This window comes from Lissotriton vulgaris, chromosome 9, assembly GCF_964263255.1.
Source record: "Lissotriton vulgaris chromosome 9, aLisVul1.2, whole genome shotgun sequence".
In the NCBI taxonomy this organism is placed as follows: domain Eukaryota; kingdom Metazoa; phylum Chordata; class Amphibia; order Caudata; family Salamandridae; genus Lissotriton; species Lissotriton vulgaris.
The window spans coordinates 103,646,440-103,671,838 of NC_141697.1; the positions used below are offsets into that span (position 1 = coordinate 103,646,440).

General features: G+C 47.5%; 1 protein-coding gene across 8 annotated transcripts in view; it reads left to right on the top strand.

The window, feature by feature from the left end:
- Window positions 1–25,399, top strand: part of PACS2 (phosphofurin acidic cluster sorting protein 2) — a 521,350-nt gene that overhangs the window by 416,405 nt on the left and 79,546 nt on the right. For 4 of the 8 annotated variants that reach the window (XM_086937135.1, XM_086937137.1, XM_086937138.1 and 1 more), the window contains exon 7: window positions 15,912–15,992. In XM_086937135.1, coding sequence (XP_086793261.1) covers window positions 15,912–15,992 — 81 coding nt within the window. The remainder of the gene's footprint in view (window positions 1–15,911; window positions 15,993–25,399) is intronic. The other 4 variants (XM_086937141.1, XM_086937139.1, XM_086937140.1 and 1 more) reach the window with 1 other exon arrangement.

Genomic DNA, 25,399 nt, shown 5'->3' on the forward strand with positions numbered 1-25,399 from the left:
GGAGTCAAGGTCAACCAGCAGGTGGCGCTGTTCCATATGCCAGGCCCCTGCTAAGCTCCTTCTGGCCTGTAGGAGGCACCAACCTTCCGAATACAAGGCTGAACACGAGACCGGTGCTGGGAGGGGTCGGTGGTAGAAAGGAGGGGCTGATCTGGGTGATGGACAAGAGGGGAATCGTCTACAGACCCCACAAGCAGTGCTTAATTTGAGCCAGGTGGTTTCTGGTGCTCGGTACCAGTACTTCATTGTGAACACCAGCGCATGTGACGTTCTAGCACAAGCCGGTGGCGCTGTGGGACAATTTAGAGATGACCACAATAACAGTTAATTCAATATACATAAAAAATTACTAATTTCTGCTGCCCAAACCATTGGTATAGCTTCGGGGGACCTGAAATAGAACGAATTGCCACACCCGTAGGAGTGTGATGGTTAGTAGTTGTGCTGTCACTATTATGGGCAGCCTGGCCAGGGCAATGTGTTGTGCACGCTGCAGTGGCCTCTTGACTAGGGCCCAGGCACCTACGTTTTTAACACATTAAGCACTGCGGTAACACCCTAGCCAACAACCAGTTGCACTACCCCTGAGGGGGTGTCTGTCCCCTCACCCGTAGTTGGGAGGTTCAACCAGGATAATGAGGCTGCCCTTGTGACGTCTCTTCACGTCAGAGGTGCCCAGGGGAGCAGTGAGGGGGACAAAGAGCAGAGCGAGGGAAAGTGAAATTACTACATGCAAGGAATCAGAATAAGGTTGTGGGAAGCCTCTCTGCACGTGGCCTGTGGTCCCGTGCCGTTTTCTGACGTCACTTGGATGGAATGACCCAGGCCTCCGTGCTTTGACCCCAGGCTCGTGGTGGGTGATGTGCGGTCCGCGCCAGTGGCAAAGCTGTTGTGTCAGTGACCCTCGTGCAAGGAAGGACATGGGGGCACTGGCCTCTGGTTGAACTGTGAAATGGAACAATAATGGGGGTTCAGTGGGCCCCTCGGGCCTCTGGGCGCAGTGCAACGTCACCAATGGAAGCGGCGCCCTCAGTTGTCTTTACACTTACCCCTGCTTTAAGGCGCTAGCAAAGACACGTGTGCCGGAGGCTTACGCCGGGAGGTGCCAGTTGCCCCCTGACTCGGACCCTCAGATTGTGCCAGTTATGCCAGCTGTCGTCATCGGAAAGGACCTGCATGGGCAGCCGCTGTCACATGCCAGTGTACAAAGACCTGACCGTGACGTGGCACTCTGCTGGGCAAAACATCACCCCCTGAATCTGTTTACCATCCCAGGGCGTACATTGGGCGTCCGGTACCCAGGGCGCTCCGAGCCGGAGGAGAGAGAGGTCTGTGCCCGGCATGGAGCTTCTCGCAGGGCAGGTAAGGGCAGCTGGGGGGGCGGGGTCTGATTCTGGATGCTCGGACCCAGCTCTGGGGGGGAGGCGGTGGGGGGGGGGGGGGGGGGGGACTCTGAAGTTTCACTTTCATTTTCTGCATCGTCCATTGGAATGCACGTTTTCGGATGTTATCATTCGAAATTTACAATAACCAACCATATTTCTTATGATCAAAGCGACTCGAAAATGTGTTTGTTTATTAAGAAAATGGAAACATCCGCCAGTAGTTTGAATCTGCTGAGGTCAGCCAGAATCGGTGGATTCCGAATCCTGGAAACGGCAGCTCTGAGCTCGGCCTGTATAGGTCTGGTCGGACTGGTTCAAAGGGCAGTCTGGCGATGCCCGAGGGACTGGTGTGACCGGTCCGTGTGTGGGTCGATGTGTTGGCCGTTTGTTGTGCTGCATTGTTGTGGTCTGGCGGGCTGGTGTATGCTGTTGATATCCCAGACATTGCTCCAAACAGTGTCTGCAGGAAGCACAAAGGCATACGGCCTCCCGCCCCCCATGCCGTACAAAACAGCTGCACAACCTGTGTTCACAATTTCCACTATCTGGGATCGGTCGGTAATGCGGGCCACTTTTATTGTCGGTGTCCGGGCCTATTGTCAGTCGCAGACTGACCCTGGATGGGTAATGGTGTTTAATTTTCTTATTCTTTGTCGGAACCCCATTAACCAAGATAACCAGAGGTTCCTCTTCCACTTTCTCAACTCCAATTGTGTTAATGTTTTTGTTCAAATCTAGAGGCAAATAAACAACTCTTCCCTTTAATCCTCTCTGTAAATCTGCTGGAGGCAACTTCCCTGTCTTTGGGGCAAGTCGAGACGTGTCAAGGTTTGCACTGTTCCATGATTAAGCCGCATGTTGTCCTCGGCGAGTGGTGATGTTTGTTGACAGCGCTGAGCCCAGCATGCATTTTAGTAATGCTCTGTAGTGCCTAATACGCCCTCAAGAGTATCTAGACATTGCGACGCTGGTGGTGGTCCGAGCCCCGCAAGGATGTGTCCGCACAGGCGTAACGAAAATTGAGGGGGCCTCCCTGCACGGTGCGAAGAGGGCCCCCCTCCAGGCTCAATTAGGTGCTCTCTAGCCAGAGTGCAGTGCCGAGGGGGCCTTTGGAGCTTGGGGCCCCCGCACTGCAGGGGCCTGTGTTACGCCCCTGTGTGTCCGCTCTGCACTGGAATGAACTGGCCTTACTGGGCATCGCCCCGCCGCCCCCCTCCCTTAGTGTCTTATGCGCTCCTGCAGAGTCCGAACAAGCAGGCACACCACATATACCTCCCTTAACCACATAGCAGTCAAAACTCATTTAAGGGGGCGGGAGGCTGTTCATTTTCATTTAAATAAAAACAGTCGATACTTATACCTCTTTATGCAAATCATGGTAACATTTCGCATAAACTATTTCCCTATTTCCAATGCAATATGATTTTTTTTTCATAAAGCGCAACGTTTGCTTTTTCTAAGCACTGTATATAATCTGGTACAAGTACCCGCCGCAGTTGTGCCCAGTTTACCGTCCTCTGAAGAATGGGGGGGTTCGTTCGTCTTGCCGGCATTTAAACTCGTGACCTCGAGGGCCGTTTAACTCACTGAGTTAAGTGACATTTCGGTGGTCTCTCCAGTAGCAGTCCCGCCCAGCTGGGGGTGTGCTGACGTCAGCATTGCGTTCTGTAGAGGGTTAGCCTCAGCCAGGGCCCTGTTACGTCAGTGTTTGTACCGATGCACGTCCCGGTGGGAAACACCTGGACACATAGGAGATAAACTGTGTTTTCTCGTGTGCTGGGACAAGCAATGGAAAGTGATGACGCCCCTGCCTCCTTTCTAAGCAGAGCATTATCCCACCCTTTTGTGCTGATGCTGCAGCGTCAGGTTGGGTGGGGGGACGGAGGCACGCTGACCTTTGCCCTCCTGAGCAAGCTAAACACGCCTGCCGCCACAGCACCATATTGATGTACAGCCAGCCTCTAGGAGTCGGGCTCACATCCGGCCGGGATTTAAAAAGAGGTGGAATGGTGCACCCGGAAATGTAGTAGTCCACACGTTCACAGCTGCGTTTAAAAGTATTTTTTATTCTTCCTTTAATTCATATGCATAAAATTCCCATACGCATGGACATCCAGCCAACGCGTTTCATCCAAAAATGATTTTAAACTTCGTCAGGGCTCAAGTATATTAATATCCTTTATACTCCTGGAGCAGATGTTACTGAAAGCAGTCCACAAAATTCATAGGTCTGATCAGAAGAAAACTATAATTGGATGATCCCCATATTCATTAGGAAAACCCACTGGAAACCTAGTCAATTGGTCCAATGATATATGGGGAAATAGCGTCCCCAGTGTGATACTGGACTCCATATCAAACTGGACCCTCCACGCTTATTACTGCTCTCCTGAGCCTGCCCCAGGGCACCATTTTGATCTACAGTCAGCCTGGTTAGAGTCAGGCTCACATCCCGCAGGGTATCGGACATCAGACAGGTGTACACAATATAAGGTATAAAGTACCTCTGGCTATACTGTAGGAAGGTAGGATGCTTCTAGCATGGTTACCCCCACTTTTTGCCTGGTGTCAGTTTGTTTCTGAACTAGTCCGGTTATGATTCTGCTAATCAGGACCCCAGTCACTGTGCTCTCTCCCTAAATAGACCATGGTAAGTACTTATGCACATCCACAATTGGCTACTGTTGTACCCTTGTAAGTCCCTAGCATATGGTACTAAGGTACCCGGGCATAGGTACACCAGGGGTCTCCCATGGGCCAACCCTGGGAGTCCACTTAAAGTGTGACTACAGGCCTGCCATTGCAACCAGTGTGAGTTGGTGCTTGCACCTCTCACAACAGATATATGTTTACTTATATCTGAGGTCACTGCACTTAAAACCTATAAGTCAGCGCTACGGCAGGGTCTTCAGTCCTGAGGGCAAGGTGCTTGGTTATAAGTGTGAGGGTGCCCCTGCATGAGCAGGACACGCCTACAACCCCCAGAGTCGATTCTCCAGGCTTTGAGAGTTCTATCAGCCATTTCAATACATATAGGTGACATCAGTCATTACAAGATATCTAGCTATATTGTGGCTGCACCGAACCCAGACATGTTTAGTATCAACCCGGTTTAAAAGTTTTTTTTAACAAAGGTATAGCCACTCAAAGTCCAGAACATGCAGAGACATTCTTACTTCCATAATTACTTAAGGAGTGAAAAAAATAATCATGCTGCTATAAATATCTCCTTTCTGATTGTCACCATGAAGCTAGAAAAACAGAGCAGAAGTAAAAAAAAAAAGCAACATTTTATTTTCCTTCTTTAAACAGCTGCTTTAATTATGCTCGGTCTCCTAGCGTGCATTTTTAGGTCTCGCCTGTCGATGCGCATGCGCATCGAGCAAGTGAGACTATGGGGGCTTATCCACTCTTTATCCACTGCAAGGAATCGTGGCGATTCCTTGCAGTGCCCGTGACTTTTAAGCTCAATGCGCATGCGCATTGAGCTTAAAAGCGCGTGCACGTCCGTCTTGTTTTACCCGCTCCGCTCCGCCCCCTCCCCTTCCCGCCGTGTCGCATTTCTCCTCCCCCCTCCCTTCCCTCCGTCTTGTTTGGTTGTTTATTTTACCCGCTCCGCCCCCTCCCCTTCCCGCCGTGTCGCATTTCTCCTCCCCCCTCCCCTTATCTGCCGTTCCTTCGTCTGTTCCTTCTCCCCGCTCCGCCCCCTCCCCTGCCCGCCGTGTCGCATTTCTCCTCCACCATGCATTCGTTCCTCGAGGACCAGACGTCTCTGCAGAGGTAAAACATTTTGTCTGTGGCTTAAAGCGGATTTATCTCTTACCTCTTCCTGGATCTTTCTGCCTCTTTCTCCATGATTTTGTTGGACTACTTTTAGATCTCGTAATTACGTAATCTTCACGCATTTTCTTCATAAATGCAGTTTATACAGAAAACAATTATTTATGCTTTATTTGCACCGCAGAAGGCTTTAGTCTGGTCTTTAAATGGAAACCTATTTGCTTTGATTGTGCTTCTATTTACTTTTTCATATTTCATTTATTTTTGTTTTATGTATTGTAACAGTTCGACAGGTTTTTTTTTTTTAACTTCTTTGCATTTGCTACGTTTCCTTCTGCTACCACCCGCTTGCGCATATAAGTGAACTTTCCTGAATGTAGCAGAATAATCTCTTGCTTAGTTGGGAAACGAGATCAGGAGCCGCAGAACTGGAGTCCTGCCTGAGACTTGGCACATGTTTGACTCCCTTGGCAGCCAGGCGCCACAAACTGTCTTATATGTGTGCCATGTGATATTCTAGTCTACATGTTGATTAATTGTTGCCCTCCTTCCCCCTAATGTACGGTCCAAGGGATTTTATTGGTTTTAAGTCATCTGCTCACTCGGCGCCAAAAAACTACTCTCATTAAACCACCAAGCAGCAGAGGAAACTACAGCAAAGAGCAAGCGGGTCATATCATCCCGGATAGATTATTAACCAGAGTGGAATTGGCATGTCCTGTCGTAGCCTCAGAGGTCACCAGATGGGGCAGTAAACTCAACTACCAAGAACATCACGTGTTTCAGCCATATCACTACTTAAATCTAGTGCCTCAAAGTTACAGTGCTTAGGCACTAGAATAATGTTTGCGGTTTTATCTTTAAACCCTGTAATGTGATAGGACAACTTGATGATCTGTATTTCAGTTATATCACCGTGCTCTTCCTGTTTATGAATAAAGATCTATTTACTTTTATAGGCAAGTGCTCTGAGTAGACAATTGTTTTATTCCAAACCGATAACCACCTCTTACTGCTTGCCCAAACTCCTTTTAGGAGAGTCAGAAGTTCTAGGTCGTACTTTGTCATTTCAGTTGAATCACAATGGCATCCAAGAGCTGCGATGCTAGTGGTAAACGTCTGTCCTAACGAGGATACTAGCCTGTAAACACACTGTCTTAGGGGTTTGGAAACGAGGCAAAGGATGAGGTCACCCTCTTGGCAACAATAGAAACATTACCCTCCATTAGTGTTTCCCACCAAGTGGACTTAAAGGAAGGCTTCTGTGGCCAACTAGCCATCCCAAACAAATTGCTGCCATTGTGGGCTTCCCGTGCGCACATCACATCTGTGTACTCTTTCACAGGATGAACTATAGGGGGTATTTAGGAGGCCTTGCACGTCGAGCTTGCTCTTTTTATTCCTTCCTTAATAACAAGAAGTAAAGGTTTTGGGTTGTGGGGTGTGGTTTTTTTTTTGTTGTTTTTTTTAAAATTAATTTTTATTTTTATTTTAGCCCTGCAAGTGGAGTTATAAGGCGTTCTTAACTCCTGAAATACAAAACACCATACAACGGAAGATTGACCCCAAATGTTGTCTTCCAACCTTTGTGGACACCATAATGATCTTTATCCACAATTACAAGTTGCTATTACTGATGTTGGCTTTTAAACCCACTCCACTGTGTTTTAAAGGTGCTACAGCTCCATAATTATTTGGGGCAGCACCCCCCTTATAAACTAGTGGGCATTGCATGTTGATGTACTATGGAAGGTCTTGTATTCCTGGTGGCTCTAACGTTGTCATTAGGGTGGTTTTTCAGCTTTTAAAATTTAACACTGTACTAAACACCCAGTTAGCCTGAAGTTAACCCACCCACGTGTGGGTGAACGCCTTTGCCATATTGTTTCCCCCACAACCAAAAAGTTGCAATATCAGCTTTTGTGATGAGTAATATGTAAGTCTTCCAGGGAGGGTTCAGTAATGAAGGGATCTTGGGTTGGTAATACTAGGCCTTGTGCCCCTCACTCACCCTCAACCACTCACCCTCACTCACCCTCAACACCTCACCCTCACTCACCCTCACCACCCTCAACCCCTCACCCTCACTCACTCACCCTCAACCCCTCACCCTCACTCACCCTCACTCACCCTCAACCCCTCACCCTCACTCACCCTCAACCCCTCACCCTCACTCACCCTCACTCACCCTCAACCCCTCACCCTCACTCACCCTCAACCCCTCACCCTCAACCCTCACTCACCCTCACCCTCACTCAACCTCAACCCCTCACTCACCCTCAACACCTCACCCTCAACCCCTCACTCACCCTCACTCCTCCTCACTCACCCTCAACCCCTCACTCACCCTCAACCCCTCACTCACCCTCAACCCCTCACTCACCCTCAACCCCTCACTCACCCTCACTCATCCTCACTCATCCTCAACACCTCACCCTCAACCCCTCACCCTCACTCACCCTCACCCTCACTCACCCTCACTCACCCTCACTCACCCTCACTCACCCTCACTCACCCTCACTCACCCTCACTCACACTCACCCTCACCCTCACACAGTGCAATAGTTCTCAGACCATTTCAGTTAGAGCTTTTAGAAATGTTTATGGCTTTTTTTATTTGTAATACTTTAGCATTGGCTACAGGAAACAAAAATGCTAAACATTTACAAAAAAAACCCATAAACAATTCTAAAAGCACTAACTCTAATGGTGCGAGACCTATTGCATTTCCAATGCTTGTTCGTATGGCTGCTGGCTCTTGCAGCAGGCATTGTGACCTCTGAACCCAACTGTAACAAGTTCATACAGGTGGGTGACTATATCATTTCTTTGCCTATTACATTTCTTTCTAATAGGCAACTGCATGGTCAGAAGTCTCCTATTATAAAAAAAATTAGAGAGGCGTTTTTATGCAGGGATTGCAGAATCCTGTGTATTATAGATTATTTGCAGACGCATCCCTAGTGGGGAATTTTAAAATTCTCATCAGACGAGATGTTAGATGCTGCCTACGTCACTCATTCTCTCCCCCAGAGTGATGAACTGTACTCGTGTCTTGTTGCAGGAATTATTTGTACACCCCAGAAACGAGAGAGCCCGACTGTCAGCTGGTTTCCAGCGTGTATGGCTGTGGATAAACGCGCTCTGCATACTACTGCCATCGATTGTTGGGATCGGACATTTGCAACTTGTTTTTCCTCGTAGGAGTCTTTCTAGTCCCAAGATGTGACTCTCTACCTTACGCTGGTATCCGCACCCAGCTCCTTAGAATACTCCAGACCATACAGAACGCCGCAGCCAGACTCATCCTGTACCTCCTCAAATTAAACCATATTGCCCCCCACGGTAGAGACCACCACTGGCTCACCATCCAGAAGAGATGCCAGTTCAAGATCCTCACACACACCTACAAAGCCTTTCACAACCTAGGACCTGCCTACAGCAACCATTGGCTGATCTTCCAACAACCCTCCAGACTCCTGCGCTCCTCCTTATTCACCATTGCACAAACCCCCGCTTCCATTGCAGCCGCATAGGTGGCTACTCCTTTTCCCACATCACTGCCAAGACCTGGAACAACCTTGTCTTCCAGCTCCTTATGGCCCCCTCACTGACAGACTTCAGAAAGGCACTCAAGACCTGGCTCTTGGACACTGGCACAGCGCCCAGATACCCCCAAGGGTGACAGTGTGCGCTTTACAAATGCTTGATTGATTGATTGTTGTGTTGTGACTCCTCCCTATGAGGGAATGTACATGGGCACAGACTCCATGTTAGATTGTATTTTTTTCTGCCTTCGGATTAGGACGTTCACCAACAGGGCTCAGAGTTTGTCGTGTCCTGACCACGTTTTTTCGGACCCACTTGGTTATTTTTTGATACAGGCATGTACGAACAGCCAGTCCTAGTCTTTCGTTGCGCCTCCTTCTCACATTCCACTGAAGGTGCTGATGACCAACGCTGGATAGACCAGACTTCCACATGCCCTTCTGGGACCACATGCTCTTCTTCGGTCCTCAGTACCAGACAGTGCAGATCAGAAAGAGCAGATAGATCGCCTTTCTAATGTTGCCCCCAGTGGAATTCCAAATATCCGTGGTTGGTCCTGCAACTTGTCAAGATGATACCTCTTCAATCAATCAATCAATCACGGCATTTGTAGAGCGCGCTACTCACCCGGGAGGGTCTCAAGGCGCTGGGGGAGAGGGGTGAGTTACTGCTCGAACAGCCAGGTCTTGAGCTGCTTCCTGAAGGAGAGATGGTCTTGGGTTCGCCGTAGGTGGGTGGGGAGGGAGTTCCAAGTCTTGGCTGCCAGGTAGGAGAAGGATCTTCCTCCGGCGGTGGCTTTGCGGATGCGTGGTACGGTGGCGAGGGCGTGGCGAAGGTCAGGCGGTCGTTGAGGTACTTGGGACCCAGGTTGTGGAGTTCTGCCTCACTTGCCATTTGAAGCAAACTTTTTGAGTATTAAAGGAAAAGGCATTTAGTTTATCTCAAGGTGCACCAACAGGCATCCTCCGATATTTCAGCTCTCTTTGGGGAGGAAGATACCTTTGGCGCTGAGGAGGGCGAAGAGGCTGGCCCATCAGGAATCCTTACAGGGGAGGCGACTGCCAGTAAGTTAGAAGATTCAGGTCCTTTTTTGGGGGGAACAAGGGGAACCCAATGAATGGCCAGGGACCTTGGGTATCAAGTATATTGAGGGAAACAAGTGGTCCTCAGCATAAACAGATAGATTTAAGGATAATATATAGACCACGATGGGCTGCTATATGGTACAGAAATTCCCTTGCCCAGCCGGGCAGGGAATGTTTATTCAAAAATAAGTTGTCTCGATGCATAAGTAAAGCAGGTAACCAAAGACATGAAGGTTACTGTAGGGCACAGTCCTGTGCCGTACGTGAGAAAGGAAATTAAGAGGACAGTGAGTGCAAACAATATCAGGCAAACAAAAGTGAGCTAACAGGCCACTCATACAAATTCAAATAAACAGTGTGTCCTGGAGTGAAGCATCCATACATTAATAAAACAAATTCTAAGTATGGGACACTCTAAATGCAGTCGACGGGCGTTTCGATCCCTAGCTCAATTTATAGGGGGATCATCTTCAGGACTTTTGAAATAAAGACTTTTGCCTGAATTTAACCTTTTGACATAAAACCGCCAGACTTTTGTCTATTAGTGGGGTTTTAATCCTGTTAGATGTCTTCGCTGGTTAGGGTAATAGTAATGGCCCGACATCCATTTCAGAAATAGAATTCTGAGCCCAACTTCGAGGTTATGCAGCAGGGATGTGTTTCAGGTATCACAATGCTTTAACAATTCTGGTCAGACTTAGAATATATTCCTTGTAAGATAAAAATAATTGTCCCAATTTCATGCTCTTTTGAGAATTGTGATTATACTTCTAACAACCGGTCTGGGTTGAGAACTGTTTGGTTGTCTCAAGTCTGTCCATTCGGTCAATGCCGGTCTCCGTTTCAAGTGAGGGCTCCTAGTTTAGCTGTAGTAGGTGCTGTTCAAATTGCGGTTGGGACGTTCGAGCTGCTTGCTTCCGAGGCGGCCAGGGATGTGAAGGTCCGCTCTAGGTGACGATGGCTGTGGATGAGCCGATGGATCGCGAGTGTGAGCAGGATCGCGATCCATCGGCTCATCCACAGCGGTTTTATGTCAAAAGGTTAAATTCAGGCAAAAGTCTTTATTTCAAAAGTCCTGAAGATGATCCCCCTATAAATTGAGCTAGGGATCGAAACGCCCGTCGACTGCATTTAGAGTGTCCCATACTTAGAATTTGTTTTATTAATGTATGGATGCTTCACTCCAGGACACACTGTTTATTTGAATTTGTATGAGTGGCCTGTTAGCTCACTTTTGTTTGCCTGATATTGTTTGCACTCACTGTCCTCTTAATTTCCTTTCTCACGTACGGCACAGGACTGTGCCCTACAGTAACCTTCATGTCTTTGGTTACCTGCTTTACTTATGCATCGAGACAACTTATTTTTGAATAAACATTCCCTGCCTGGCTGGGCAAGGGAATTTCTGTACCATATAGCAGCCCATCGTAGAAGATTCAAGTCCATCAGACCATGAGGCAGTACAGGTCACCAAGATCACCCTAGTATATAAACTTCTGAATACATTTATCATGTGCTGGCAAACAGCAACGTTTTTTAGGTTAAGATCCTTCATTTATACCTCCCACATGACTGCCCCATTTTCAGCACGCTCAGGCCCATAAGTACACCGTCTGGCCCGAGACCCATGCCTACAGCCACAACTGTTCCCACACTAATGTAGAACTCCAAGCATGGACACAAAAAAGACGCCCCCTTTAGTGCCTCCACAGCCTTCGGGCTCTTGGCGGCAAGACTTCAGATTTGACCATGGCTCCATCCAAGGGGTTCGACCGGCACTAGTCCTAGAGCCCTACACATGCAAAGGGTCCTGAGTGTCACCTCTTGCACCACCAGGACAGTGCCGAAGACATGAGAAAAGCCAATACCAAAGCTCCTGTTGATTCCAAAAACCTTGTCAGCATCTGAATCCAAAGAATCAGAGGGCCCTTTCCTAGAGATGCTCCAGAATTAGCTTGACGCCAGGTTGAAGTCACCAGCAAGATATCGGCAAAGCCATCCCTGCAGAAGCCATCAGAGACCCTTCTCAGCAAGAGGAGACTCACCTTCGACGGTGGGCCTTCTTCAAAGCCCCCCTCCGCTGAGCCGGCACAAAAGACAGGCACATCAACCCTCTTCCACATCCTCCACCTACATCCCTGCCTTCACCACCAATTGCACCTGCAGTAGCACCTTGCTCATGCATACTGTCCCCTCTGCCTTCGCCAGAGTCAACCGAGGGGTCTCCTCAAACCTTTCCCACTCTGGCAGTCTTTGTGGTTCCTTTGACCTTTATGATCAATTCTTTGACTTCAGTCCCACCAGTGATTCCTGGGGTGACCCTGATTAGGACCTCTACCACCCTAAAACATCTCAAATGGATGATACTATGGCCTACCATGAGGTCAAATGACAGGCCGCAGCATTCTGTAAGGTTAATATGTAGTAATCCATCAAAATAATTATATTGTAAACTTATTGAGTCGCACATTTGCAACCGCCTGGAGGATTTTCTGTGCACTTGTTTGCTCTCTGCGGAAGTGTCTGTGTATCTCGACTAGGTTTGCAGTAGACCACTAGGAATAAAGACCGTTCCGAAGAGAGCAAACTTCAGCGATCTTGACCCTATAACTGGATTACCTGCACTAGAGAGGCGGTGGCTCATTCTTATAACAGATTTTCATACTATTAAATGGAAAAAAGCATTTGCATGCAAAAAAAGTCTCTTGAATGACGAGACACGTTTAAATATAGATGAGCTGTAGCATCCTTAATCATGAACTCACACAAATTGCAGTATAACAGCCAAAGGTCATCCAATGTGTTGATTAAAAGGGTTAATAAAGGGATAATAAGGAACGGAGGGCGGAAGAAATACAAATGTAATTGTCTGTGGATGATTAGGGAGAAGTTTGTAGAATGGAGTCGGTGTGGTGTTTCTATGGTCTTATGGGGCTTTGAGGTCTGCCAGAGATGAGACCCGCATCGAGGAAAGAAAGAGGTCGGGCAGAGCAACAAATGGCTGTGGGAGGAGGAATGAGGAAGCGTTGCCGCCCGCCATTGTGAAACTGAAAGCACGCATGGCTCGCTGAAAATAAAGACAAGAATCTGCTGCCATTGTTCAAGCAGCATCCCACAAATGGTGTGTGCGGCTGCCGTTTCTGAAGTGCTGGATGCTGAGCTGCTTAGAAAAAAAAATATTATTTCAAATCCAAGGGGGAGGGGGTGAATGCCACGCGAAAGCATTGCTTTAAAGAGGCAGTGTTGGGTCGGACTGGATATAAAAGAAGCGACTGCCATTGCTTTGCACTTGCCCAGCATATTGTGCCTGCTTCTACAAGACATTAAGTAAATGGTTCTCCTTAACTGCTAACGAAAGCTAGAGAGTAAGGACACATGTAAGAGGGGCTGTCCTTATGAGAGGTAACAGGAGAGAGGGAGGTACTAAAGAGGGACTACTAAGTCTATTGACAAATCAACAGCAATCATTTACAAAGGACAGGAAGAGGAGCCAATTGTAAAGATAGGTAGAGCTTAATGCCCATATCCTGAATACAGCATGCCTCGAGGAGACCGCCGCTAGTGCTGCCTAGGTGAGACCTAAAAAGAAACCTGGGATAAAATTCCCATAAAGCTATTTGTTTGGGGGCAAAAACAACCCAGACAAACTCTCATATTGTGGCAACACATTCCTACAAGTAAACGTTTGACAGGAAAACGTTTATGTTAGAAAGTTTCCATGCATGTAGATTTTTGCAAAGTTGACAAACTTTGCAAACTCTGTGTAGTTGTAAAACTTTGCCCAACTTTGTGGGTAAAAATTAATATTTAATATTCAGCTCTCATAACAATCTCCTGTGCTCCAGGTGAATACTTTAACCCCATTCATGCAGAAAACTGCTGAAACACACTGCTGAGTCCTACCTAGTTTTCAAAATTCTTGACGCACTGCTCTGGGATAAAACTCTCTCAGTCTGGGGTAAAATACAGCACACTTGGAACTGTGTAAACCACCCCATAGTCTGTCTCTAGGAGCTTTTGTTAAGGAGACAATTTAACCTGATATTGTTTTACATTTCTAAGACCAGGTGGTTGTGTATCATTTTTAATTTCTTTATTTAGTGCGATTTACACAAAGATTGTATTGAAGTAAAGCATTACTCCAACAAACATTATTTAGGTAAAATATAAATTTGCCAAGCAGGTATTCAGAAGTCAAATAACACAATAATAAACAAATCAGTGCCACTCGTGCATTTGACTGCTCTTAAAGTTTGTATGTTGAAACAATATGAAACATGTTCAACAAAGGGAAAGCGGGAGCAGGAAAGGAACATTTTCTTGCCAACAGTGCAGTGTTTCAGAACAAACCACAAAAAAAGTGTGAACGCACTCTATATTTCAATTTCTTAATCTGCTTACGTTTATAAGAATGTGGTTCAGATACATTACCTAGTGAGTACTTTTAGGTCTCGCTGATCCAGTGCATGCGCTGCTCTGCGAGAAATTTAGTGAGTGGCTTTTGAAAGGGCTACCAGAGGCTTTTGCTGGCCTCAAGCTTGCGTGCACGTGCGCAGCCGCCATGTGGATTTCTGTCAAGGCTTATTAGGCCTTGCGTGCTTCTCTCCACGCTTCAATCCCCCCCACCTCTCTATGCTGCAGCAGGCCATAGCGTGCTTTTAAAAAAAAGTTTCTTTTAGCGCATGCGCGCACACAACTCCCAGGCTGGTTTATTCCGGGAACCCTGTCCGGCTGGGCCTCTCAGGTTCCAGCAATCTTTTGCTGTCAGTGGATGCCACTTTCACTTTCACGGCCACGCGGCCAATGCTTGTGTAGGTCGGCCACCTGGCATCTCTGGCCTGTCATTCAGAAAATACAAGTTCTGCTCCTCTTTCTTTGTGTTAATGTACCAGCTGTGAATCTCACACTGCAATGAAAGAAGCCAATTTTACCTGGAAATTGAGCCAGCTCAGGCGTCGCTATCGCGCAGAAACCATTTTTTGACTGCCGGCCTGTGCCTGTCTCGCGACTGCCTTAGGTGCGGCAGACGGAGCGTCGCTTACTGCTAGTCAACCACTTAATGAACTCACGGAAGCCAATCAGGAGCCGCGAGCCACCCGGGGTTGCACGCCGCATTATTCCTCAGTGCATAGGAGCCCAACTGGTGATATTTTACCCTGTTTTGTAGTGTGTTGTTTGGATTCAGTGTTATGCTTGTCTGATCTGCCACCAACAGCCTCTTTCAACAGGGAAAACATGAATATGTACTCAAATGTGTAACCCAAAGGTGCTGGATTACGAAACAAAAGCATAAATAACGACCCTTTTGGCCAATGTAATGTCACAAGAGGTTTGATCAGCGCTATTTTACGTTTTCAGAAACCGTTAAAAAAATGTCATGTAAAAGGCACCTTTGTCATATTTTTCGCTAGCTATATGCTTACAGGGCATACAATTTCTCTTAAATATCCTGTCTAATTAAACCAGCATTGGAATAGCCAATAGGTCTCACTTTTGGGACCTTATAAGTATTTAGGTATGCAGGACAATATCCTTAGTGCAACAACACCAACTGTTGCATGGCTAAACACTTATAAGGTCCCAAAAGCGAGACCTATTGGCTATGCCAATGCTTGTTTTTTGTTGTTGCATAAACCGCCTAACACCCCAATTACACAGCTGAAAGTCAGTAGTTCCATTTTTTCCAATTTGTAGCATCTTTTTTTTTGCATTTATACTCATTTATGCTCTCTATCTTTTATGTTCAGTGTTACTTGTGCTTATCTTTTTCAGTGCTCAGATTGTCTTAAAACTTTAAAATAAATTAAAGTGGAAATTATCAGAATAGCTCATTATATAAACTTCTGAATAAATTTATCATGTGCTGGCAAACAGCAACGTTTTTTAGGTTAAGATCCTTCATTTATACCTCCCACATGACTGCCCCATTTTCAGCCCAAGATGCTTCTGTACCAGGCTCTTGAAACCAGGCTTTACCAGTGAAACCAGGGAACGCGGGTTTGTTTCCTGTTCTTGCACAAATGAGTGAAGTCTGCCACATTTCCACCTTGTCTTTAACCTAAGGCAAGTGAGAACCATTGTTTCCCACTCTAATTTTCTTCTCTTTCCTTAGGACTTGGATGACGATGAGTATGACGTGGGGAAGCCGAAGAAGCAGCGGAGATCGATAGTAAGAACGACGTCAATAACCCGGGTCGGTGGAGATTCATTTTACTAACAGGACGGGAGGGCGCATGCTTCATGGGTTGGGATGTTGTTTTGTTGTTTTTGTTTGACAGGCTCTCTTACGGCGACTAGAACTACACCACTTGTTTTGTTCATTGTTGGGACATACTTTCACCACTGATGGTAGGCGGGAAACCAAAAGTATGTAGTAGATGAACTTGTTTATTCACAGCTCTGCTGGCTTTTGTCCGGTTAGCCCTAATCCTCATCATGTAATGATTAAATAATGCATCTTAAAGGCAATTAACTTCATGAATACCAAGTCAGCCCTGCCAAGTGCCACGCATCAGGCGTTAGACTAACGCATTTCAGTGTAGCCTTATTAACATGCTTCTTATTTCAATTTCAAGGGTTTCCTGGGCTCCAATAGTCACATATATACTGTCACACACTCACAACATCTCTACAGTGCGCGGGGTGAACTGGGATGGTCAGACAGTCATACCCCACCACCATGTGTGCTCAGGAGCAGGATCCCTGATCAGAGCTCAAACAAGGGAGAAACACGAGGCATAGGACATCTGATGACTTCAAAGCAAGACATTTAAGACCCCTTTACCATAGGTGTCTGAAGCGGTTTGCGCCTCAGCAAGGACTCATTGAAGGGATCCCTATGATATTTTCAGAGTTGCTTTCACTCTTGAAAAACAGCCATAAAAAGGGGGTGATCGTTACCACAAGAAGGATGCTTAGGCCATGAATATTTTGAATCTACTGATCCTTCGGGGGGCTTGTGTTCAGGATGCCCTGTCCCCACGGTACCAGATCTCCACCACAGTCTGCTCTGCATCAATAGCGCCTAGATGCCTGGTGGCCACTGCAGCCCCTTTAGCCATCATCTGATTTTTTCTTGGCTTCCCGAGCCCACACTGGATTCCCTCAACAATCACACCCACCCCGTCCTGTCTAACACCTTCGAGTTTGTTTCCTGTACTACAACGCAAGACTTTGTTTCTGATGCGTAGAGTGTTTCGCTGCTAGTTTATTGGTATTGTTGATTTCCAAAGACACTTACAAAATAGATATTTACTGTCGATGGAGTTCTCTCGTACTACTTGAGTGTGAATCCTACTCCGCTGATGTGCCATGGGCGGCGCTCGATGGACCTCATCTGCTCTGTCCAGGGGTAAGACTTAGTGGAGGTCACCAGTGCAGGTTTTGGTTTGGGTAGAATTGGGGAGGTGATTCTGGCATCTTTAGTCAGATGTTGTTGGAAGCACCAGGCAGAGGGTTCAGCTCATTAACAAGTAGGCGAGTCGGAAGCTTAAAACCAGGATATAGTATGTATCTATTTGTGGCTTGTTTGCAGTGGTCACGGGGGATGTCTGCTGTGTCTGTGGGAAAGAGATGCCAACAAGACTGGTGGTTGTGCTGCATTAACTGCATCATGGTTACAAGAAGTTACCTAACTTTTACCAGTGATCTGGGGCGGTGCAGCTTTTGACATAGACTTGTAGGTGGTCCGTGGCTAGTGGGGTTGGTTTACGCCAGTATTTCTGATGTAGTTTTTTTAAATTTCTCAATAAGATCAGAGTCTATAAAAACACTGGCACCTTTAGCTGTGATTTTAGATCGATGACTGTACATGGGAACAATGCTCCTTCCTCCTTCTGCATCCACCATCTGATGCCCTGCTGCGGCCCATTGGTGTGCACTTTGAGACCGATGCATGTACCATAGGAATTGTGTCTTTCCTCTAAAATGCAATGCGTGCATGAAAGCATCTCGACTAGGTTTCTATATACTGGCCCTATTTATGTAGATTTTTTTATAACGTGTAAACTTTGCACCTTGGGGTTTTCAGGGTGCTCTAACGAAGAGCTGTCAGTGCTTTATATATGGTGTGAAGCCCTCAAGCATATTATATCCTGAAAGCTGTTTCTTGAAGTGCCCATTGTATTGGTATTTATAAAGTGCGTTCCATACCCCTTGCGGACCCTAAAGACCCCACAGCTTTCTATGCATAGTGTGTGAATCTGCAGCTCTACATGCCAAGAACAGATGCATACTGGTAAGTAGTATTTTCCTTATAAAGCGTGTTCCATACCCCTTGCAGACCCCACAGCTATTCCTCATATATAATTTATACTATGGAAACAGAAGCAGAATGAGATACTCGCGTGGTCCATGGAGGATACCCCTCGCGCAGCTCTGCACGCTAGGAGCTTGCTCTGTGCAGACTTGCCTGTGAGGTGTCCGCATCAGTTTATGACGTGACTTTGACCAAGAAACTGCAGTGCAGAAGGTGTCCTGCACAACACCACTTTAAAAAACACGCTTTCCAATAGGAATGGGGACACAAAGAAGTGTAAACACTTGCACGGACTACCACTAACACTGTAGTGATGTCCTTAAAGCCTTCAAAATGACTGGACATTAGCCCAATAAGGCTAATGACCAGCCTGCCTCAACATGGACATTTTGTGGTACAGTGCCGACCCTTCATGCCGCAGGGCCATCTCAAGGAGGGGGTGGCGTATGAGGCAGAAGGGTACTATGTCCCAGGTTCTGCACTACTTAAGCAAAGTTTATTGTATACATTTTTAAATGCAAGCAGCTTGCCATCTTTAATAACGAGAACTATGTAAACAAATGATGGACGGAATGCTTAACTAATCATACATTCACCCCCAGTTAAGAGATCTGGGTTAAATGCATCGTTCTTTTGCTCACCATGCCACCCCAGTTTAGACCCAGCCATATCCAAATCAGTCTTGACACTGTGCCTCATGGGAACAGTCCAGACCTAACTCCCAAGCCAGGTCCTACTTGGACCGGAAACCAGCATCCTGGGACCGGGTTCAGAGTATGTCACCCTTCTTCAGCCAGGCTAGCTTGAATCCAGTGGCACAGTGAGCAAGAGACCCACGTCTGGGCATACCCATCCCACTTAGGGCGAAGAGTATTACAGCAAACAAATGATGGACGGAATGCTGAATGAATCATACATTCACCCCCATTCAAGAGATCTGGGTTAAATCCATTGTTCTTTTGCTCACTGTGCCACCCCAGTTTAGACCCAGCCATATGTAAATCAGTCTTGACCCTGTGCCTCATGGGAACAGTCCAGACCGAACTGCCAAGCCAGGTCCTCCATGAACCAGAAACAAGCATCCTGGGACCCCTTTCAGGGTATGTCACCCTTCATCAGCCAGGCTAGCTTGAAATCAGTGGCACAGTGAGCAAGGGCTTGGCAGTTTGGTCTGGACTGTTCCCATGATGCACAGGGTCAAGACTGATTTGCATATGGCTGGAACCAAACTGGGGTGGAGTAGTGAGCAAAAGATTGATGGATTTAACCCAGTTCTCTTGACTGGGGTGAATGTTTTGATTTGTTCGGCATTCCGTCCATCAATTGTGTGTCTTTTGCTCCATTGCAATGAACCAATTATCACAGTCATGGCCATATAGCACAATCTTACCAAATTCCAAAGGAGGGGATTCTACCGCAATATAGACACCTAATCCTTTCCAGTCGCCAGTAATATAGTGTTAAGTTTCACAAAAGGTCAAGCAAAAAAAGCGCACAGAGTCCAAATGCTACACACGGCAAATAATCTGGGGGAATGCCATTTCCAACACGGTTTTAGGTGATTTTCCTAATACTGGCTGAGACATTAAAATCCTTAGTATTTCAGTATAAAAACAGCCAAGTGACAACCCTACCCGCGCCCCTTCAGATGTTTTTTCTAATTTACTACTGTGAAGAAGACTGTTATATTATCTGCAGCACACCAAGTATTTGCTGAAAGAACTTGTGATCATAGTCGGAGTGGGAACCAAAACCAACCCTGGCAAAAATCTTCAAACATCTGCCCCACCCCTTTCTCCATTGTCCTCTCTCTCTTCTTCTGTCTTTCACTTCTCTTGTGTCTTCCATTTCTCCTAAAGCCCCTGTGTGCAGCTATAATTAACCCGGGGGAGCAGGAGAAGGTGGCAGAGGCTCCCCCTCTGCCTTTGAAAACTGGTCACCAATGGCTCCAGCCTGTGGCGTAACAATAGCCACCACAGTGCAAGGGGGCCCAAGTTCCGGGGGAGGCCCTCTGGCACTCTGCATGGGTGGCCAGCCACTGGCCTGAGAGCACCAGACTGGTTCTGTTGCGTGGGGGGTCCCCTCTCCATGTAATTTGCAGGGGGCCCCCCTCAGGTTTCATTACTCCACTTGCACCAGCCCACAGCAGTCTTGTCAAGTATCACTCATCAGGCGTTAGACTAACTCATTTCAGTGTGGTGGTCCGCATCACAGTACTGAAATGCATTGTCATGCATTTATAGCGCCTCCTCAGCAAGCGGCTGTAGCACTGCTAAATAGCACCACACTGAGCAAAGCTCTTAGCTGGCAGCGTGCGTCTGCGCTGCTTCCAGCAAGCTAAGCTTGGGGGCTGGCTCATCTCGCTTTTAGCTTGGCTGGCTACAATGTTACGCCCAACAACATCCCGGCGCGGCACGTTCAGATTGACTCAGGATGTCACAAGTCAATTGTGATCAGTTGCCCAATCGCAACTGCCAAAACAGCCAGACCAGTGACACACAAACACCTATAGGTCACGGGCCCGGTTTCCCGCAGCACGAGCGGGCGGTTGAGGTACATTTTAGTGTGGTAGCCTGATTCAACTTAAACAACTGTAGCCATTAGCCCGCCACTGCAGCTCACACTGCATTGTGCCTTGTGGCTAGGCCTGGGCCCAGCGGTGTAACGAGTCAGAGACCGACCGTCGTTCACCACCTCCAACTCCCGGGACCGCGGCCTCCACGGAGTGGCGCCATGTGCCTCGGCAGTCTGGATGCCCCGCACTGCAGTCTAGTGCAGCCGAGTAATGAATGCAGCCGCGCGAGTCAATTCCTCTCCTAGACTGCGGCCGCGTGCTACCCGGTGCATGTCGCAGCTGAGCCTGCCATATTTCTTGAACATCATGAATCGGTGCACACTGACACAACACGGCCCTACCAAGTACTGGCATGGTTGGCATCTGCAGAGGAAAGCTGGGGGGCATTGCACCCACCAGAAGTAGACCTCTGAGTCAGCAATGTGCTGCCACCAGCCATGAATCAAACTGCAACGTGCGATGAGGGGGGCAGTGACATAGACTATGTATTGTTGGGGTAAGTAAGAAACTAACAGGAGGAGGGAGGGAGAGGAAGAAGTGGATTCTGTCTCGCCTAGCAATTTATTTAAACAAAAAGGAATCCACTCTGGTAGTGGTGGTGATCCCTACAATGGTGGGGAGCACACAGTGTTGTTTTAAATACCCCTCACACACCAACAGGCCCCTTGGTGTCATGCTTCATCATCGGGGTCTTCGCACCCCTATACGGGATGCGGCGTGCTACGACTCACGGCTACGTAGGAGCACTGAAGGTGGACTATGTGTTGATGTGTATGAAGGTAATAAAATGTGAGTGGTGAAAATTGAAAAGGTGCCGCGTTGAGGGGGAAGACAGCCTACCAGGCTATGCAGTAACCGTTCTGTACTATTAACGCCAATTGGGCGCAACAGACTTCATTCATCTAAAACACGATTAGGTACATTTCACCTTTTCAATTTTTGTAGAGCACACTTTGACATCTACATTTCCCATGTGAGTAAGGTGGGGGTAACCATGCATATCCTCGTCCTGAAGGTGTTTTCACACTCCGAAACATGTCGACGCACTTTCGAGGTTGACGTACCCTAACTAGTAACAAATCAACCTCACCCTGCACTTTTTTAACTATTCCAGCCGAGGGCTTAATAAAATGTTTTATTATTTTTTCTCCTATGAGCCAGGTATCTTTTAACCATCACCTTCCATCACCTCACCACTCACATTTTATTACCTTCACACACATCAACACATAGTCCACCTTCAGTGCTCCTACGTAGCCGTGAGTCGTAGCACGCTGCATCCCGTAGAGGGGTGCAAAGACCCCGATGATGAAGCATAACACCAAGGGGCCTGTTGGTGTGTGAGGGGTATTTAAAACAACACTGTGTGCTCCCCACCATTGTAGGGATCACCACCACTACCAGAGTGGATTCCTTTTTGTTTAAATAAATGGTTGGGGTAAGTGTCACTGATTAATCAAATGTAATTACTCAAATGTAATTACTTTTACAGGAGCGTGTCATCATTTAGCTGCTACACTGTACGTAAGTTAAGTTAAAGTTGCGGAGCAGCTCTGCAGGTCAGTCGCTTGAGTCTCTGCCGTCTGCACAAAGTTGTAAAGTTACTAATCCTATTTTAATGTACTCTTTGCAGGGGAGCGTTTGTCCAGTCGGGCAGGTCTTCATTGCTTGATTTTGCTCACGAGAAAGTGTCGCTCCTAGTCGTTGAAATGTCACTCATAATTACACTGAAATTATCAAAATGTCACACATGGCAATCTGAAACCTTGGCAGCCATGCACCCGGAAATGTTCGGTGGAATTAATGGGCAGTAATTGTAAGTGCTTCCGGTGGGTACAAATGCGCCTGCGCAGTAAGTGCTGTAACTCATCGGACGCTTGGGAGTTTGAACAATCATGGCACTTAAAAGAAGTAGTGGAATCGGATGAATCGATTACATTCCCCCGGCCTGAACTGCGTCTATCATTTAAACAGCTTCCCCAATTCGTGACAAGGTTATTGGTTATTGGAACGCAGCAGGAACTGCGTCGAAACCACAGTCCCTGTTGCATCCGAATAACCTTCCCTGGAGAAGTTATAGAGCGCCGCGGGCACCGCTAGAATAACCCTCTGATCAATAATTGTATCTGGAATACCATGATCTCATTTACAAGTCACTTCCGCTTCCCTTCAGTGTGGCCGATTGGTTCACGTTTAAGTTTTGAGAGCTGTGCACCAGTTATGAGCGCACTAGCATGGACTGAGTCTGCCCTCTAGTGGTCATTTAGGGAGCCAACAATAGTTCCGCGTTCGCGGTCAAGAAAACACCTGGGGCCTTATTTATGAAGGCCTTGCGCCACCGGTGCGTCACTTTTAAAATGGGAAAAAGTGACGCACCGGTGGCGCAAGGCCTTCATAAATGAGGCCCCTTGAAAGCTGCGTCACCTCGTGGGTGATCGGCGCAATTAGTGATTGGGATTTTAACCAAAGATGATGGTGCGTGTAGTGAAAATCGTGAAAAATTCTCTTGGAAAGAGTCAGTGCCGGTCAGGGTTATGGCCGGGGTTTTAGTCAAACAACTGATGTTTCCTTTATACTGGATGCGATATCTGCAGTACTGGGAGAAAGGCTGGGATGTTCTAGAAAAAGACAAGTAAAATATGTCTTAAAAGGGGACAACATCTCATTGGTGTCTGATTAGACCAATCATTTTCGTAGCCTTTGCAATTTGGCAGTAACTTGAGATTGGTGAATGGATGAATCTTTCTGTATTATGTAAAATTCGCCTCCATTTTTGATCATAAGTGCTGCCCTGCCCAGGGGGGGGGGTTCCAGTTGCTGCGTGGGGTAGGGCTTATTCGAACAGCCTGTTCTTGAGGTCCCTCCTGAATTTGGCGAGGGAGGTAGCGGTTCGGAGGTGGATGGTGAAGTGGTTCCAGGTCTTGGCGGTGAAGTGGGAGACGGTGTCTGTCGGCCCGGGTGCAACGGATGCGGGAGATGGTAGCAAGGGCCAGGGAGGCCGACCGCAGTTGTTTGGTGGGCTGGTGGAAGGTCAGGCGATGATTCAGGTATTCTGGTCCTGTGTTGTGGATGGCTTTGTAGGCGTGCGAAAGCAGTTTGAAGTGGCATCTCTTCTTGACGTGGAGCCAGTGAAGACTACAGAGGTGGGTCGTGATGTGGGATCGTCTGGGCCGGTCCAGGATGGCTCTTGCTGCTGCATTCTGGATGACTTGGAGTCGTTTGAGGAGGAGGGTGGTGGCTCCTGCTCAGAGGGCATTTCCGTAGTCAAGGCGACTGGTGGTGAGGGGATCCATCGAAAGACCTTGTGGTGCATTCTGAGGGTATTGAAGCAGGTGAAGGCGACGAGTTGACGTGACTTGTAGCTTTAGCCCCTTGGCAGAGTGAGCTAAGGGCCCACTTTGGACATATGCCTTCCAACTTAGCCGGACTCGACAGAGAACAAATTATGTGACATTGAGCTTGAGTTGGGCCAGTGCTTCTAACCACTCTAGCTAGAACCTTTAGTGAGTTGGTGCAACTATTCCATGATTTATTTGGGATGTGTGACTCTATAGTGCAGGGACAACGTCTGTAAATAAGCCCAGACCCTTAAACAATACATCTTTGGACCCTAACTTCTACTTAAACCTTATGCATTTCTGCTAGTCTGCACTTTGCAGGTGATTTTAGATTGAAACCCTGGATGCAGCAAACAAGAGGTATGTGTCTGTACGTGTCTCTCCACTAGATCACAGAAGCTGCCCAGGTATTAGGCGTCCACACCGCTACCCATGCACCTGAGTTTTGGTGGAAACCTCTAAGCAATCCTCCGAATCATAGAGCAGTAAGGCAATGTTCCTTCCTTCTCCTTCCTTCTCCTCTAACCTTCCTTCTCCTCTGACAGTGGTCCTTGTGTATCGCCCCCCCTGAACATGCCTTCGTTTGTGGCCTCCCTGCAGGAACTTCTTGCTACTTTGGTAGTTAACAACTCCTCGGTTCTGCTGCTGGGAGATTTCAATTACTGGCCCGGTGATCCCAGGGAGGATTTGGCGTCCAAGGACTTCACGGCCACCCTCCTGTGCCTTAATCTTCAGTCCCATGTTTCTGCTCCCACCCATATTCTTGGCCATACCCTGGACCAAGTATGGTCATCCCAAGATATTGTTTCTCCCCCTAGCATCCTCCCCTGTACCTGGTCCGATCACTCTCTTATCAATTTCACTCTTAATCTCGGTCCCCCTCACAAGCCCTCCCGCCCCAAGAACGTTTCCGCCCGCAGCTGGAACCGCATGGACCTCCCTTCCCTCTCTCTTGCCCTTGCATCTTCCCCTCCCGTTCTTAATGGTCTCCCTCTTGATCTCCAGGCCACTGCAGTCAGTAATTGGCTAGCTTCTGGATGCGATCAAGTCGCCCCTCTGAAAATAAGTCCATCCGCCCACACGAGGCCCATAGATGGTTCAATTCTGAACTTAGGGCTTTTAAATTGGAACTCAGGCGCTCTGAGCGTCTTTGGCGCCGTAGTTACTGTCCCGATCTTAAGACCAAATACAAACGTCTCCTCAACGACTACAAAAAAGCCATTCTTGTGTCCAAGACGAAGTATTTCTCGGACCAGGTTGCATTATCTGCCAACAAATCCAAAGAGATCTTTTCCTTGGTCTCTAACTTGGCTACCTCTGATCGTGCCTGCCCCAAGCTTATTCCCTCCCAGGCCCTCTGTTCTTCTCTTAACGACTTCTTTATTGAGAAGATCGTTAAAATCAAATCCAACATTCCAAACACCTCCTTC